This window comes from Aplidium turbinatum, chromosome 5 (genome assembly GCF_918807975.1).
Source record: "Aplidium turbinatum chromosome 5, kaAplTurb1.1, whole genome shotgun sequence".
Classification (NCBI taxonomy): Eukaryota; Metazoa; Chordata; class Ascidiacea; order Aplousobranchia; family Polyclinidae; genus Aplidium; species Aplidium turbinatum.
The window spans coordinates 6,217,080-6,233,452 of record NC_137476.1 but is presented as its reverse complement, the minus strand read 5'-3'; the positions used below and the strand labels follow the sequence as shown (position 1 = coordinate 6,233,452).

The following is a 16,373-nucleotide window of genomic DNA, read 5'->3' as shown; positions in this document are numbered from 1 at the left end:
AAAATGTTTGTCAATTATTCAGAAATAATTTGTAGGCTCGGTTAATTTTTGAAGGTCTGCAGTTAATGAAGTGATTGCCGCAACAGTTGAATGTCTCATAGTTTACTTGTAAGTTTGATTTTGGGTAAGAGGAAAGTTTCGTGCTTGGTACACTCCATCGCTTGTCGTGCTGCGTCGTTGACGTGTCGATGACGTAGCTGTTGGCGTGTCCGTGACATCACACCTCGTAGTTTGGTTGTCACCCAGAGAAATGACAATGGGGTTCTTCTGCACACTGGTACAAGGCAAAGGCGTTTTTAAAGTTGGACAGTTTTGTTTTATTATCAAAATCATAAAAAAAGCAATGCCAGCAGTTTTTTTGGGAAAATTCGATGAAGCCAATTACTGACCAATTATGATATTTCATATTCATAAATCAACAAATAATGATATGTGTTTATTTCTCATTGTGTTTTGAAGAGTTTAATAATGACACAATATTTGAGAATGACAGCAGTGACAATACAGGCTAGCAGCAATATGCCGCCACACCAGCAGTACAAACTAATCTCCTGTGTATTGCAGGTTAGGCATACATGACGAGGATGATACAAACTCATTTAGTCACAATATTTAATAAAACGAATTGTTTTCAAGTTTATTTTGATTTCAGTTCAGATTTCCAGCTTTCAATGATATACAATAAATAAACATTTTCATCAGTGTAGTAACTTCGGAAAGCTGTGCTTATCATATGGCCTGTTACATAGAAGTTACATAAGAACAATCGCTTTTGAGAACATGAAGTTATGCAGTGATTACAGGCTAATGCAGTGGTACGCAAGTAGTGCGTTAAAATAGCGAGGAAGACAGTAGATGATGGCTTAAAATTCATTTCGTTTGACCTCTTATGCTTCAGAAGTAAGTCAAACACACAAATACTTATACTTTTCACCAATTTTCTAACTATCCGTCTTCATATTAACTAACCTTCTGACTTAAAGTAAATACAAATGTGCTGACAACAGTTGGAGTAGGTAATACAAACGAATTTGTTTTCACTCGAGTCATTTCAGTGACAAAACCTTAAAAATCGATTTCGCTCAACTAGCGGCTAGATCATCTTCAGTTGAGCTTATTCAAATAAATAAAATTAAAACATTTTATTTGAATTAGCTTAAATGAAGATGATCTAGCTGCTAGCTGATTGAAATCGATTTTTAGCTGTTTATTATTGACCTGATTCATGTGAAAATAATTTCGTTTGTATTACGACATGTAACCGAGCGTTCATATCAAGCTAAAATATTTCATTTTATTACTTTGGAGAAAGTTAACAATCAAGAAGTTTAAATGAGACAGCATTTCCTACTATAATCATATAAATTTTTTGGCCTAGAAAATAGCCACAAAGCAATCTTTGGTGATGGTCAAACATTAGGCCTACCATATTTTTATCGCCTAAAAAGAGGACATGTTTTGCTAGCAAGTAGAACTTTGCGCTTGAAAAATCTTTTAGGCCCAACATCTTTTTAGATCATTACAGTATAGGCCTACGCAGCAAAAGTTACTAAAAAAACAAAACAAGAAAAACAGATTGACTCAACGTTTAACTTATTTTTTCTTATATTTAGTGCTTCCTTAAGAAAACAAATGATTTTATATTATTAAGAGTCAGCACAAAAGTGAAAAAAGATATAATTTTTAGACAGTTTCAGTTCTTAAGTAACTTAACTCCTTAAGTAAAGGACTGGAAACTGACGATCTCGGGGTTTTTAACTTGAGTCCGAATGATTAACTTGAGTCCTGGCTTAAATGACTTCTAGAGAAGCTAGAAACACTATCTTGGATTTCATATTAGGGTTTTTGAGGATGGCGAGTTCAATAGTGTTATTTTCAACACCGTTTGAGGTCATTTTCAAGGTCAAAATATTATATTTTAAGGTCAAATTATAGAATTTTGGTCATTTTTGCGTCTAAATCGTAAAGCAAAACTGTTTGAAAGAAGTTTGTGACGAAACATGCTATTACATAAACATCATATGTATTTCTCAACACTATGGCTATTATCTAAAAAAGTCAATGATTACAATATAATACACGAATTGACAATACATAACAAGATGACACTATAATAGACAATGTCTATCACTAGTTGGAAAGCTTTTCTTGCCCTCTAAGGCATCCCAAAGGCTTTTCTTTGTCACTTACATTGAGAACATAAGCTTTCAATTGAATGTTAGCTAAAGTAGTAGCCTACAAGCAGCATTATACTACTGGCTAAACGTGCATCTACAAAGGATAACAACTCAGCAAAATGAAACCGGCAACGCATTTCAGTCTTGCCATGCAAATTACAGCTTTGATTTCAATAAATTGTTACGTCCCAAAGGCTTGGAACCGCAATGTTTTGCTAGGGCATATGAAATCACCAAAATATTTCCGAAAATAAACAGAAAGAACTTCAAAGAACTTACGCAGTGTAGAGAAAATATCTTACACAATAGATGCAGTAGGTGCACAATATCATATTTCGTCACAGACTTCTTTGAAACAGTTTTGCTTTACGATTTAGACGCAAAAATGACCAAAATTCTGTAATTTGACCTTAAAATATGATATTTTGACCTTGAAAATGACCTCAGGTATTATTGAAAGTAACACTATTGAACTCGCCATCCTCAAAAACCCTAATATAGAATCCAAGATTGTGTTTCTAGCTTCTCTAGAAGTCATTTAAGCCAGGACTCAAGTTAATCATTCGGACTCAAGTTACAAACCCCGAGCATGGGAGGTTCCAGTCCTTTACTTAAGGAGTCTGTGGTTACAGCAATGATCGCAAAATGTGACAAATCAGGCACGATCTCCAAGTAGCCAAGCCTTAACTTTTTTCAACAAGGAATGGTAAGCCTTAACGAAATTGTTAAATTATTTGCAAAAATATGATTAAAACAGTAGGCTGCACATAACCGTTACGATGCTAATTGCGCTTTTAGACATTTGTTTCAAATAACAAACGAACCAAACTGAGTTGGTAGTCAACAACGTCTACAAGCGTTGTATCAATATAAAACGTATGTAGGTACAGTAAAAAAATAATTTTTGTGAAAGTGTGAGCATATGGCCTTTAAAATGTCGCTTAATTTGTCACAGTGAACCAGGCAATGAACGTTCAACAACAGTTCCATAAAAGGCGCCAATTTCTTGTAGAATTTATAAATCAGCATGCTACATTGGTAAGCCCATACAAAGTGTTTAGAAAACAAATAGCCTACAAGCCGTCGCTGAAACGTCATCAAGCAATATAATCCCGTTGAAAATATAAGCATGAAAGCCAAAGCTGTCAAAAAAGAGGATATTTGAGCATTTTTTAGTGTCCTCGGAGGACAATTATTTTTTCTTGAAAAAAGAGGACAAATCCTCAAGAAGACGTATGGTAGCCCTATCAAACATGTGACATAACTCAAACTTTTACAACATATACTCACTGTTTAACAGCAAAGGCCAGATAAGGAAGTCCGTGTTTTGCTCCTGATGAATTGGTTTCCATCAAGTCATCGAGAAAAGATCGCGAAAGAGATGTTTGTTGGTTATTTGAAGAGGAAGAATGAGCAAGTTCCGCCACCAGAAAATAACAGCTTTGATAACAAAGAGATATGTGAAAGATAAAAATGACTATATTTAGAATCCAAATAAACTCTGATAATATCTTGAAAATTGTCATTCTATAGCAGAATTTTTAGACAGTTTCAGTTTAGCTAGACAGTTTCAGTTTAGCAGTTTTCCTTTATTCACTTGTTGATTCATTCATATCAGTTTGTATCCTCTGTGGATCCTTCTCTAGTATCATGGGCCAATCCTATAGATGTTTGCTGGTACACCCCTTCATTTTCTTTGAAGTTTCAGTTTAGTCTACCAATTCGACAAACACTGGAGACAAACTTGCAACGACAGACAAAATTATAAAGATATGGGGAAGGCCTTCATCCTGAAGTGGAACAACAATGGCTGATAATGATGATGAATGATGATAGCAGAATTACATCAAATCTCAGATGACATGCAAAAACTGTTAATCACATATATGCGGATAATAGTTCGATCAAATATGGTTATAACTCTCTAAACCCTTGACAGCCTGTTTCACCTTAAAATGAGGATCATCAGAAGGTCCTTATTTAAATAGAATCATATTATAATAGTTCAAATAATAGATAATAGATAACAGATAGATAATGGATAGAAAGTAGATAACAGAATAGTTCATATACCTGATTGGACCATTGATTTCGTCTGCAAAGTACAGTGTCACAGTGACGTTATTCGCTGATGACTCATTTTGCGAGGGAGTTTTCAAAGAAGTAGGTCCTTTTAGATAAAACAAGTATGTTAGGCAGAATTCAATGCGATTCTTAGTCAGTTGTTAAGTGAAGGTGATGCCGAGTTTGTGAATGTTGTAGCCTACTAATGCAAGTCAGTAAAATGACAATCGACAGCAAAATAATCTTATCGCTAAAAGCGTAAAAATGCACTGAAACTAGTGCTGCTAGTGCTGGGTTGTGAAAAGTGTCCTATTTGCTACAGACAATGCGTCCTTTGATGAGTCAGATGCTGAGTTGGAGCTGCATTTGTTGTTGCAAAGTTTCCAAATGTTTGTGGTTGCTAATTCTATGCATTTTGAAAACCTGATGAAAATGATGTTCGCTGCCTTCTACTGTACCAGTATGTCTCCCAAGGGAGCGTCCACCTCAACAGAGGGATTCATCTCTTTTCTTTCTTTATCTTGTGCTTATTAAATTTGAATATTATTTAAAGATATTCATTTAAAAATACCTGACATCGGTGCAATACATTCTCCAACCGCTTTGGCTGCTATTCCATTCCCTGCACATGATTGGCCAAACACTTTAATCACGTGACGACGATTTGGCAAGGCCTTAAAGGAAATGGATCGTTTGTGTGACGTTATATTTAGTTGAATGTTTTCTTCTGTGAGCGACCTGGCAATTGATTCGTAGCTACCATTCCTTATAATGTTGGGGAACTTCATGACTTTCACCTATTGATGAACAGAGTTCAAGGAAAAACGTTTATAGAATAAAACTAAAAAGTCAGTTACAGTAACATAGCCTTGAGTGGTTGTGTACATGAGCAATCAATATTCTGACATTTTACTTTGTTATTTGATTTAGACGTGCACTGGCATTGTAAACTTTAAATGCTTTATGAAATCATTACTCAAAGTTGTAATTGACTGTGAATATTTACAGGCAGACTTTTCTAACCAGCATGTTGTATATTTGACATTAATCTATCTTCGGTTTTATTTTTATTGATTGCTCTTTTGTCATCCAATATTTTTTTATCAAATAGGAATTTGAAAAAAAATAACTAACTTGATACTTAAATACCAGTGGTAATAATAGTTGACTGCTACTGCAAACTACACCTGAAAATAAATTCCTTGTGCAATTGTAATATTGTTCTTTAAACAAAATTTTGCAAGATTTTTGGGATATTATGAGAGTGATTGAAAACTTTTCAAAAAAACAAAACAAAAGCAATGCTATTGAAATGAATTCAGAGATAAATTCATTATAGCGTGATACTGCATGCCTATTTATACAGTGCAGAAAAGGAGTAACGCATAACAACAAAACTATTTGTAAGGTAAGTAAAAATTGTTAAAACCAGAATTTGTTGTTTCCACTGAAAATAATTAAAAAATCTGTTAAATTGAAACAAGCAGTAAACACAACGTTCATTATAACACGAGTAACGTCAGCAAATAATATTACTTGTTTTACAGGCAAACGTCTGTACAAAAATATTGCGCCATTATTGGCTTTCCAAGCTTCGTCAGTACTAATGAAGGTTCAATGATTTAGTTAGGAATATTTGTTATATCATTGCTATTGCTCCGACGCACCCAGAGACTAATAAATTTTTATGTGTGTAAGTCGTTCATTAGTTTATTTATATTTTCATTTCTATTTATTTATGATAGAAAATAGAAATCTTTACTCTTACTACAAAATGTTCAATTGTATGTTCCTTGTCTTGTGGCCACGTCCACGTCACTATGCAGGTATTGTTGCTGGTTTGTTGCAACGTCGCATTGCTTAATGGTTCAGGTGTGACGTAGCCTGTCATTTGGGTGGAACTTGAGATTATTGGTTTCGAGCAAAACGTGGGAGCAACGGATAACTGGAATAACAAACGATACGTTTATTAATCTATAACAAAATTTGATAACAAAGATCACCGATGATGACAATTTGCAATTGATGTTTAAAAAAATAGAAAGTCAGCACACAATATTTTGAGGAACTCAAGTGTAGTATCAGTTGTTAGTCGCAAACAAGTCACAGAATGCAAGTGAAAGCAAATCTGTGTATAATGCAAATTTGGAAGCTTATGATAACACATGTAGTGATTGATGATAACTTTGTGCTTTCAACAAATTTTCACGCACAAGAATACATCACGCACATCAATTTAGAATGATTACTTTAGTTTTTACTTCATTCTTATCTAACTAGTTTATATCACAAAATTATTTCGATTTTTTTGTCTGAACATCCAGAGAATATGGTCTAATTAATATTGATTTAACGTCTGTAAAATGTAAAAAGGAACAGTTTCGGTAGCTGGGTATGCTGTATGTATTACAAGTTACTGTGATGATAAAGCACCTTTAACTGGAAGTTTTCCCGAGGTTTTAATCCACAAAATGAATGTAAGTAGGTTTCTGTTCTATTTTGCTCGTCACTCAGGTTGTAATGGATCACTTCAATTGTGTCTTTCCCAGTGAGAGTGAGAGTGTGGTTTATTTGTGTCATGTATGGAGAAGGACGCCAGGTAACGTGTAATTCACTTTTGTTATCACTACCACAAAGAGGCGATGTGATATCCATAAAAGTAGGAATTTCTCTTCCTGATCAAGAAAAAAAAATTATTAAAAAAGTAACAAAACTGTAAAACCTCTAAGATTTAGAGTGAATCGATCTATTGTTCAGTCTAGTCAATCAATTATTAACATTATTTTTTTGACATTCATATCCAGGCCTATTTAATTATTTTTTTATGATTGTACCTGGTTTTTGACAAATATAATGAGCTTTAAAATTGCCGCGTCTTTTTGAACAAATTTGTGTTTTCCACTTGTTACTTTCAGACATGTACGTGCAAGAGAAGTTTGTGTTTGGTTCTCCTTCATCCCAAATAGAGTAAGTTATGTTTTGTTGGTCAGGCCAAAGTCTAACGTGGTCTTCGTTTAGTCGTAATCCAATCCATGCATCTGAACAACCACATTAGATAAATATAAATGAAATAAACTATTAAACGTCTTTATTAAAAAATGTAGTGTGCAGAATAAGTTAAAATATGGTTAAAGAAAATATGACTTTTTAGATGCAATGGAATGAAACCACTGTTTTCTAAGTACAACTTACAATAATGAGTTTGTCAAAGCTTGGTTTAACTTCAAATAAAAAATCGCTCCCAATTTCACGTCTATGGCTTCAACTATTGTGGTAGGCTACATTATATAAACTCATATCTACTTTGTATAGCACAATATCAAGATAAAATTCCCATAGTATCATAAATTTCAAAGATTTCTTAGAAAAGTCCACTCTACAGGTTGGCTACATTGCAAATAAAACATTTAGGCAACAACTACTCATAATAGCATTGATAGAAGTTGCGATTATTTAAATGCAGAAAAAAATACCCCTCACTCCACAAATGTATCATAAAGAATAAAATATAACGAACTAATACAGTTTAAGCAACACAAACATTTACCAGCTGATTCCCATGTTGATTGATTTGCACGTTTGTTGACATTTTGTCCCAAAAATCTTTGTGTTGCTTCATCGTGAATATGAACAAGAGTTGAATCTAAGTTTCTACAGGCTTCATTTGCATCATCAGCAGAAAGTGTGTCAGTAGATGAAAACACAAAATAGTTTTCTTCGAATGGTTCGTATGAAGCTGAATGAAACGTATAGTATTTTACAGCTTTGTATGAAGTAACGATGCAGTCTGTGGTATTATCTACTTTTGTGATTATCAGTTTGTATTCATATTTAACTCGTTTTGCAGACATAAACAACAAATCTAAGCATATTGCAAAATTCAAACTATTTTTCAGTAAACCAATGCTTTTATTAGACTTGTCATAAAGAGTACGTTTATAATAAGCTTCAACAATTTAATTTACATTTAAAACTTTCAAATTTTGGAAGTATAAAACAAATTCTCTGGTATGTCTTTACAACGCATGTCATTTTCTACTCAGGTTGTACATTGCATGTATTTTATTGATAATTGTCAGTAGAATTACGTGCATTCAACGTCATTATTTTGCATTTTGTGATGTAAGTTTCCTGTCATTCAATAACTTTAATTAAAATGACAATGTTTCAGAAATAGTTATAAAGTATCTCATAAAAACCAATTAGAGTAACATAAATAATCTGGTCAGGTAAGTCTACTATATAACATGCTCCGATTGCTGTATAAAAATTTAAGTAAAGGTCGCTTAAACAAATTTTATAAAAACAAGTTCACTCAAAATATTTAAGCATACATTATTTATAAGTTCATGTACCATTATAAAAATTGGTAATAGTGTAAACTGGCAATTAGAGAAGTTCAGATTGAGTGTATGATTGGCTACCTTGGATTCTTAAAAGATTGTTAAAGTTGTTACGACGCACCGTAAGTGAACAAAATGCTTATAGGAAAAAAGGTACTACGACAGTTTATCGAACGACAGTTTATCGAACGACTATTGATCGAACGACAGTTTATCGAAACGACAGTTTATCGAACGACAATTAATCGAACGAGGGTTAATCGAGAGGACTGTTTATCGAAACGACTGTTTATCGAACGAAAATTAATCGAACGACTAACCCTAACCCTAGATAAAATTTGTTTCTTCAGATTCGTCGTCCGATAAACTGTCGTTTCGATAAACAGTCGGTCGATGAACTGTCGTTTCGATGAATTGTCGTTAGATAAACTGTCTTTCGATAAACTTTCGTTCGATTAACTGTCGTTTGATAAATTGTCTTTGTATAAATTGTCGCGTCATGAGGACAAAATGGTCCAGCATCAAAATTCATGTTTTTCAAAATAATTTTGAAAATTATTCATTCAGGGTTTTTCCAAGAAGTTTAAAATTCTGAAAGACCGCATGCTTGATATTTCTTCAAGGCCTTAGGAATAAAAAAGGAATGCTAAAAATCATCGCTTTAAGTTATCAAGCAAAACTCACGATTATTTAATTTGAAAGAATGCATCGTTGTTCTCTTTGACACGTCATTGGTTGCAAAGCATGACATTTTACTCATTCCCAAGCACAATCCACCAGCAGACATTGTCAGTTTCGATACAACTTTAAATCCAGTTATTGAAGTTTCAATGTTGAATAATGTTCCATTAGAAATCAATCCATTCTCAAAAGGATGTTCAAACATTTCCTCATACGCGATTTTCCAATTCACGGTTGGAATTGGATTCCCTTCTATCACACATTGCAATGTAAAGTTGCTGCTGAAGATATAGGCTGATGGTGAAGATGTAATGAGGCGAGGAGAGACTGAAATTATACAGCGATCATGGTTTATGACAATAAGCAGTTTTAGCAAATAAACACTTTTTATAGAAAAGAATAGTTAAAATTCATATTTACAATATAGAAGAAGTCCTACAGCTTAAATATGCTGTTGAGAATGATGGGATACCAAATATCCACAAAACAAGTTCATTGAAAAACCAAGCAAAATTAGAGTAATTAAAATGAAAGTCATGAAAGCAGAGTTTCCTACAATCACGAATGGCATTTTCAAAGTTCATCAAAACCAAACTTTTTGACTTTTTCTGTATTCAAACGTCATGAAACCTATTGTGATATACTACAATAAATAATTCTTATAAATGTGTCATTCCTGCGTCAAACGATTGGCAGAATTCTGCTTTATTGCAAAATCATAGAAAATATGTTTAACTCCAATTAGGCTACTGTGTCTACTGTCGGATCGTGAAATAACATCAATAAAAATTGAAACATGTACGACTCACATAATTCGCAGTGTCGGCCTTCATAAAGTTCTTTGCATTGACAACGATATGAACAACCAACATCAACACAAGTAGCTCCGTTCTGGCATAGAGAACTGTTACACGGTTTGCCTGAAACTAAAGTAATCATGTATGAGATGTGGATCGAATGATAGTAGCTTTGTACAAATGTACAATACTTGACAAGAGGTATTTGTATAGCTAAAAACGTTTGTTATTAACGCTGAACAATTATTTCTTGTTGTGTTACGTTTTATTTTAAGCTTTTTTTGTACTTTGTCTGAGAGCTAGTAAGTTAAAACTAAACCCAGAGTGAGAGGCAGACCTCCTGATAGGGATTTATGATTATTTTGATAAAATTTTATCAACATCAGATCATCTAAAAGGATAACTTCACTTTGAGAGCTGCGCATTTGTATCGAAAAATACAAGAAAATGCCATGAAGACAATTTTTCAACACTTATGTCAATTGAGTTACCCAAAATCCCTGTGCTAATAAGAGTTAAAGATATGTATATTTGTCTAAAAACTTTTACGATGACTTGCCACATTTTTCTTACACGATCAAAAGATATCGATTACAGCTGGCAGATTACTGCTTTTGAAGTCAACAAAAAATTAATAATATTCTTCCTTGAGGACCAAACTATGCCATTGTACTTTAAAATGCGTTGGTAACCAAAGCGTGCCTCACCAATTAGAACAAGACATTGCAAAGCAAAAACACTAGCGCAGTCGAATCTGATGAGGAGTAAAAGTGTTTGGAAAATCTATGTTCATGAGGTCCTGCTGGTACGCTTGAATAAGTAATGATGCAGCCAACTGCTACTGTTAGCACGTTCTTGTCGAATTTTTGAGAGTGCAACATCAGCTTGCGTGTAGTTTTGGATGTTTGTTGATCTGTCGGCAGCTTGCGATAAAGCAGCAGTCCTTGTGCGTTTAGGAAAATGTATATACTGTGGACTGAACCTCCTCACCACCCAAAATTTATATCTAACAGTTTAATATACTTGTGTTTTCACAATGACAAGTGGCACACACAAACTTCTGTAACGTTGTTGAAGCATGACAATCCTATATTTGGAGATTTTTTGTTAAGAAATCCAAAACAAGTTGTCGGACCTACTGGACACTACAGTACATAATTATGTTATGATTATGTATAACAATAACAGCAATAGGAAAACAATATAACCTGGTAGGATTGCATTACAACGTTTCTTTAATCAGTAAGTTGTTGTCAAGTTGGTAAATAAACCAATCAAAAGTCAAATAACTACCATAGATAAAACAGTGCAAGAACACTTGTAATTATTGAATTACAATAAAATGTCACTCTACACCAGAATAGTAAGTAGCTTTTGTAGATAAATGCTACAAGAAAACTTAAAATGTAAAATAATGTAAAGCATCAACAACACTTGTATTTGACGATTGAAATTAAACAAAAGCCTGAAATTTTTTTTGTAAAAGCAAGGAAATAGATTAAGACATTCCATTTTTGCTATGTTTGAAGTGTGTTAGAGCTAAAGCAGAGTTTTCCAGTGTGTCTGCTGAGATACACCGGTGTGCCTCAAGACGGCGCAAGTGCGGTGTGAAACTATAGTGATTTGAATTTTGGAGCCGTAGGGCAAAGCTGCGAAGTTTCAAATTAATTTGGAAGAGATCACTTGGTTTTATTTCATGTTATAGTAAACCAACAATTACCTGCGAAAATTCCTTGATCAACCGCGACCAACTGATCTCAAAGATCGAATCAATATTATTTTTAAAAGCAGGCACACCTTTTATATTGCAGTAAAAGTTAATTGTTTTACTGATATGCATTATTTAAAATCAACTTAACATATCACTATCATGCAATTGTATAGTTTGTTCTACGTAACAACTTTGATAAAAAAAATTGTGAAAAGCAATCTGAACAAAAAAAATAAGTGAAAAACATTGACCTCGTAAGTCAATGTACCAAGGTAGATACCGAAACAGTTTGGTGTGTCGTAGTCCAAAATAGTTTTCAAATTTTGTACTAGACATATCTTTTTAAAAATATTTTTTGATTGCACTGTCGTAGTGGTTGATTTTTAGTTGTTTTTAACCGTAGATGTGTAACCAGCGACAATGTGACAAAAATATTTATGAATAATTGCCGACAAACAAACATAATTTAGTACTTTACCTAGTCTTTCACACATCACTCCAGCAGCCCAACCTCGTTTGAATGATTTCCAAACAAAGTTCTTCATTGGATTATTTGCTGCTTGTGTTGTTAAAACGATCACGCCATATGGGTCTTGGTCAATCGGTTGGTTAGTTCCCCATCTTGGAAACTCATCAGTTTTATTCTTTGGAATATTTGTTCCGTCTCTCCATTTCAATTCCTTGCTATTTTGGTAATATATTCCACCGGTAAACAAGGTAATCTGTGACCATTACCGTTTAAAACAAAAATATATTTTAATCCGTTATGTTTCAAACTGCTAAACTAATTGCACAAGTAATATGAACTTAACCATGAAAAAATAGCTACGGCAGTTCTCATAATGTTAACCCTATCTGTAGCGATACTAGGTTTTATGAGGACGCCCCACTCTAGTAGTGAAATATTTCACAGAAGGAAATATGCTAGAAATGGAAATTTCTTGACTTTTCGTTTTTATTCTTTGCAAATTTTCTAAATCTAAACTGGTCATTTTACTACCTTCCTGCCGTTCACAATAAGCATTTCGTCACATGTGGCTAGACATTTTCGTGCAATGCCAGTTATATATAATTATGTTAATGTTAGTGCAATATAAAGGTTCGTGCAATTATTTTGAAATGTAAAAATTCCCGAAAATGCCTTATATTTAAGAGCAAAGGTAATTTCTGTTTAGCTTAGAATTACTTTATATTATAATTCAAAAATTTCAATTTTGAAGCTATTTTCTAAAAACTAGAATATAAACCGACTTTCTGATGTTTTTTCATCTCAAACAATTGATTTAAATAAATTTATTGGGTAAAAATTTAATTTCTACACGCACAATACACATTGCTATTATCTTGTAAAATATTTTGGCTCTGTGATTTATAGGCCTAGTCAATGCCCAGGACTGTTAAAAAGTGAGAACTAAATAATTGAGTGGTTTATCCAGCTGTGGTGATAAAACTTGTGGTAGGCTGATCTTTCGTGTGTGACCAGCGTGAATAATTTGAGCAGCAGGTCCAGGGTGGTAAACGATAGACCCTCAGCCCTGGCCAAAGATCAAGAAGGAAAAATCCCCATTAGGCTACAGGATGAGGACCAGTACTTATTACCGGTATTATTCGTGACAACGTCTCATAATACATGTTTTAAACCAATTTAGGTTTTTTCATGCTTTCCTGAGCATGTGTTGTATTTCATTTCATTGAATAACTTGATACTTGGATGTTATCCTTGTGCATTTATGATGTGCCGGGAGACAACTGGCGGCTGGGAGACAACTTGCCCATCTCAGTGGGATTAGTGGAACTGAGTACAACATATTTTAAAGAAGATTGCTCAGCGATTTATCAATGCTTTGAGGTAACGTACATCTATTATTATTTACTTGCAAACACAGATTTTTTAATACCCAACCTTCCCATTCCCAGAAGAACATCCGACACATACTTTGCAAATTTATATATAGCTTATATATAACTTACAAGTGTGATATGAACACCATGCTACTACTGCTAATAAATTCTATTTCATTGCCTTCTTAGCGATAAGAGTGCGGCTATATGAGTGTTTGACAATGTTTGTATTATTTTCAATATCTTAAAAATGTTGAATTCAATTTGTAGGATTCAGCTATCTCCCAGTTTGAAGAAACTCGTGTACCAGCATCCAATAATTGTGTGTTTTGGTAAGTTGTGAATGAGCGTTTGTACAATTTTGACTGATGTACAAGTGAACTTTTGAATTGCTCACCTAAATATGAAGTTGGTAAATGTAAATATGCACTAATTTCAGTCTTCGTAGTTTCATTTGTGCCTCATTGCATCTGCAGGGCCCACTCTTGCCAGTGCAGTGAAGTTTCTCGTATTCATCGAAGGCAACCTTGCAATGGAAACCAAGTCGTTTTTTTGTAGCGCTGGCTTACTTCTTCTGCTCATATTACGTCTTTGCAATGTCATATCCAGATAGTGCAGCTGCAAGTCTGGAGTTTATACAGAGGTATGTAAACCTGTAATGTGTTTAATTGTTTATGTATGAGCTAAGGAATAACAATAATGGAACTCCCTCCTTCACAAAGTCATTCATACCAGTGACAAGCTGGTCTGGAGTGGAATTCAAATCCACGAAGTTCTTGACAGTGTCTCTCTACTGCAGCTAGTAAGAACTGCACCCATTACCGGAGGGATTGCGTCTTAGACCACTCGGCCATCCAGACTGATTATTAGAGGTGTTAAACTGTTAATACTAGTTATGTACGCAAGTTCCAAGCCACAACTCCAGAGGATGACGATTATTTTAAGGTTTGTGGAAGTGACAACGCATTCTGATCAATTTGAAGGTTTCACTACACGATGGTATTGTGGTGTAGTTACAAACATTGCTAAATATCACGGTCAAATTTGAAAAGATCCACTGATATAACTTGTGTTGTTTCCTCAGATACTTTGCTCGCATTGGGGTCATCCGTCATGACAAGAAAAAGTGGGATGTGCACCCTAAAGTACCCCGACTGTGCAATGAGGTCATGCTTCGGCAGGGATGTTTGTTGTGAAGATTGAAGCAAGTCAAGAAATTCACTGTTCAGTCGCTGCTGCTTCATGCTTCGCCAAAATATAGCCTCGGCTGAACTCTGCAGTTAAAAAAGCGAATTCACGTGTTCGTGAAACATCAAACAAATAGCTATACTTGTAACATCTTGAGAAATATATTGTGAAACATTGTCGCCAGTGAGGTCTGCTGTACACAATAAATTTATATCTGCAAATGCACGTGTGTAATATTTACTTGTAGAGAAAGTCATTTTACTCTCATAATGCCGTTTGTCACAAAAACTATTCGGGAAGTTATTTTGCTGCCTGTCCAGAGCAGTAATTTTACTGATCAGAAACATTTAAAAAATGACTATCCGGAGCAGTAATTCTACTGATCAGAAACATTTAAAAAATGACTATCCAGACCAGTAATTTTACTGATCAGAAACATTTAAAAAATAACTATCCAGAGCAGTAATTTTACTGATCAGAAACATTTAAAAAATGACTATCCAGAGCAGTATTTTTACTGATCAGAAACATTAAAAATATGACTGTCAACGGAAGTAAAAATACTTCCATTACAGTAAATAAAATTACTACTTAGGAAGTTATTTTGCTGCCTGTCCAAAGGACAGTAAAATTTTTTAACAGTGTAGGTGATCATTTGAAACACTAGAACGACGGAGGAGTTGAAATTATCGCTTGTGGCATCTGAATTTAGCATTTGTTTGTTCTACTACTTCCATAAGACTTTAACAACGGAGGTATCGACATCAACACCAGCTGCTTATTGGTAACATTTGGTATTCAAACTGTGTTTTCGATGACATCACCAAAGAATAACAATATGCAGTATAAATTGTAAAAGCCCTGATTGTAAGTAAAACGATTTGCTGCTGTTTGTTACTGCAAGGCATTTTTGAAGGAAGAGAATTTCGATAGTCAATTGAAAAGATAATATGCAAAGTGTGAACGCCCAGCCATTTGACAAATCGATAGACAATTGCTAACATAGGTTTGTGGTAGCTTACAACACAAAAGGTTCACCTGAAAGTGTTTCATTGCCGATGGAGGTATATAAGTGTTTATTTCCGAGAGATATAATCTTCTATCCTTCTAAACTATTTTGATTCTATTGTAGAAGTTGTGTCTAAGCTGCAGAAGGACTCTCAAAATGATTGGTGCATGAACAAAGCTATAAAAAGAGGTTTCCTATATAGTCCAATCGTCCTAATGATTAAAACGACTGAAGGTTTAGTGCTATTTTAAAGAATCAGATAAAGTTAGATTCCTCTGTAGTTTTCCAGAGCTGTCTGCACTAATCCACTTAACATTGCGCGTGTCTTCACATTGTTTTCTATTGTAATGTTACTTATTATGTCTGTACATGGCATGTGCTTATTATGTTCTCTTGGAGAAACTGTGCTTAAAGTGCCCCTGACAGGTTGGACCCAAGTATAGTAACTTTTCTAAGCATTTTCTAGCGCAGGATTATGCTTAGCGAACTTTTTAATTTTAACCTCGAAGCTCGACTATTTAGGGCGAAATTTATACAAAACGACTGCTCCGCAGCGCCACC

The 16,373-nt window shown here is 34.2% G+C and overlaps 1 protein-coding gene and 1 long non-coding RNA gene across 3 annotated transcripts in view; one reads left to right on the top strand and one right to left on the bottom strand.

Annotated features, from left to right (window-relative positions):
- The window catches only part of LOC145771382 (uncharacterized), a 39,808-nt gene that overhangs the window by 16,922 nt on the left and 6,513 nt on the right, over positions 1-16,373 (bottom strand). For both annotated transcript variants that reach the window (XR_014289200.1, XM_082583138.1), the window contains exons 2-12: positions 12,252-12,495; positions 10,075-10,191; positions 9,269-9,592; positions 7,789-7,977; positions 7,076-7,279; positions 6,675-6,916; positions 6,010-6,186; positions 4,813-5,038; positions 4,251-4,347; positions 3,468-3,617; positions 107-274 (exon numbers count right to left, since the gene is read on the bottom strand). Coding sequence is in view for 1 of the 2 variants with exons in the window: in XM_082583138.1 (XP_082439264.1) it covers positions 107-274; positions 3,468-3,617; positions 4,251-4,347; positions 4,813-5,038; positions 6,010-6,186; positions 6,675-6,916; positions 7,076-7,279; positions 7,789-7,977; positions 9,269-9,592; positions 10,075-10,191; positions 12,252-12,495 (2,138 nt within the window). In the remaining variant the exon portion in view is untranslated. The remainder of the gene's footprint in view (positions 1-106; positions 275-3,467; positions 3,618-4,250; positions 4,348-4,812; positions 5,039-6,009; positions 6,187-6,674; positions 6,917-7,075; positions 7,280-7,788; positions 7,978-9,268; positions 9,593-10,074; positions 10,192-12,251; positions 12,496-16,373) is intronic.
- Positions 13,569-15,177, top strand: LOC145771395 (uncharacterized). The gene is made up of 4 exons (XR_014289201.1): positions 13,569-13,622; positions 13,886-13,947; positions 14,092-14,258; positions 14,700-15,177. It is a non-coding gene; the product is annotated as an uncharacterized LOC145771395 (long non-coding RNA).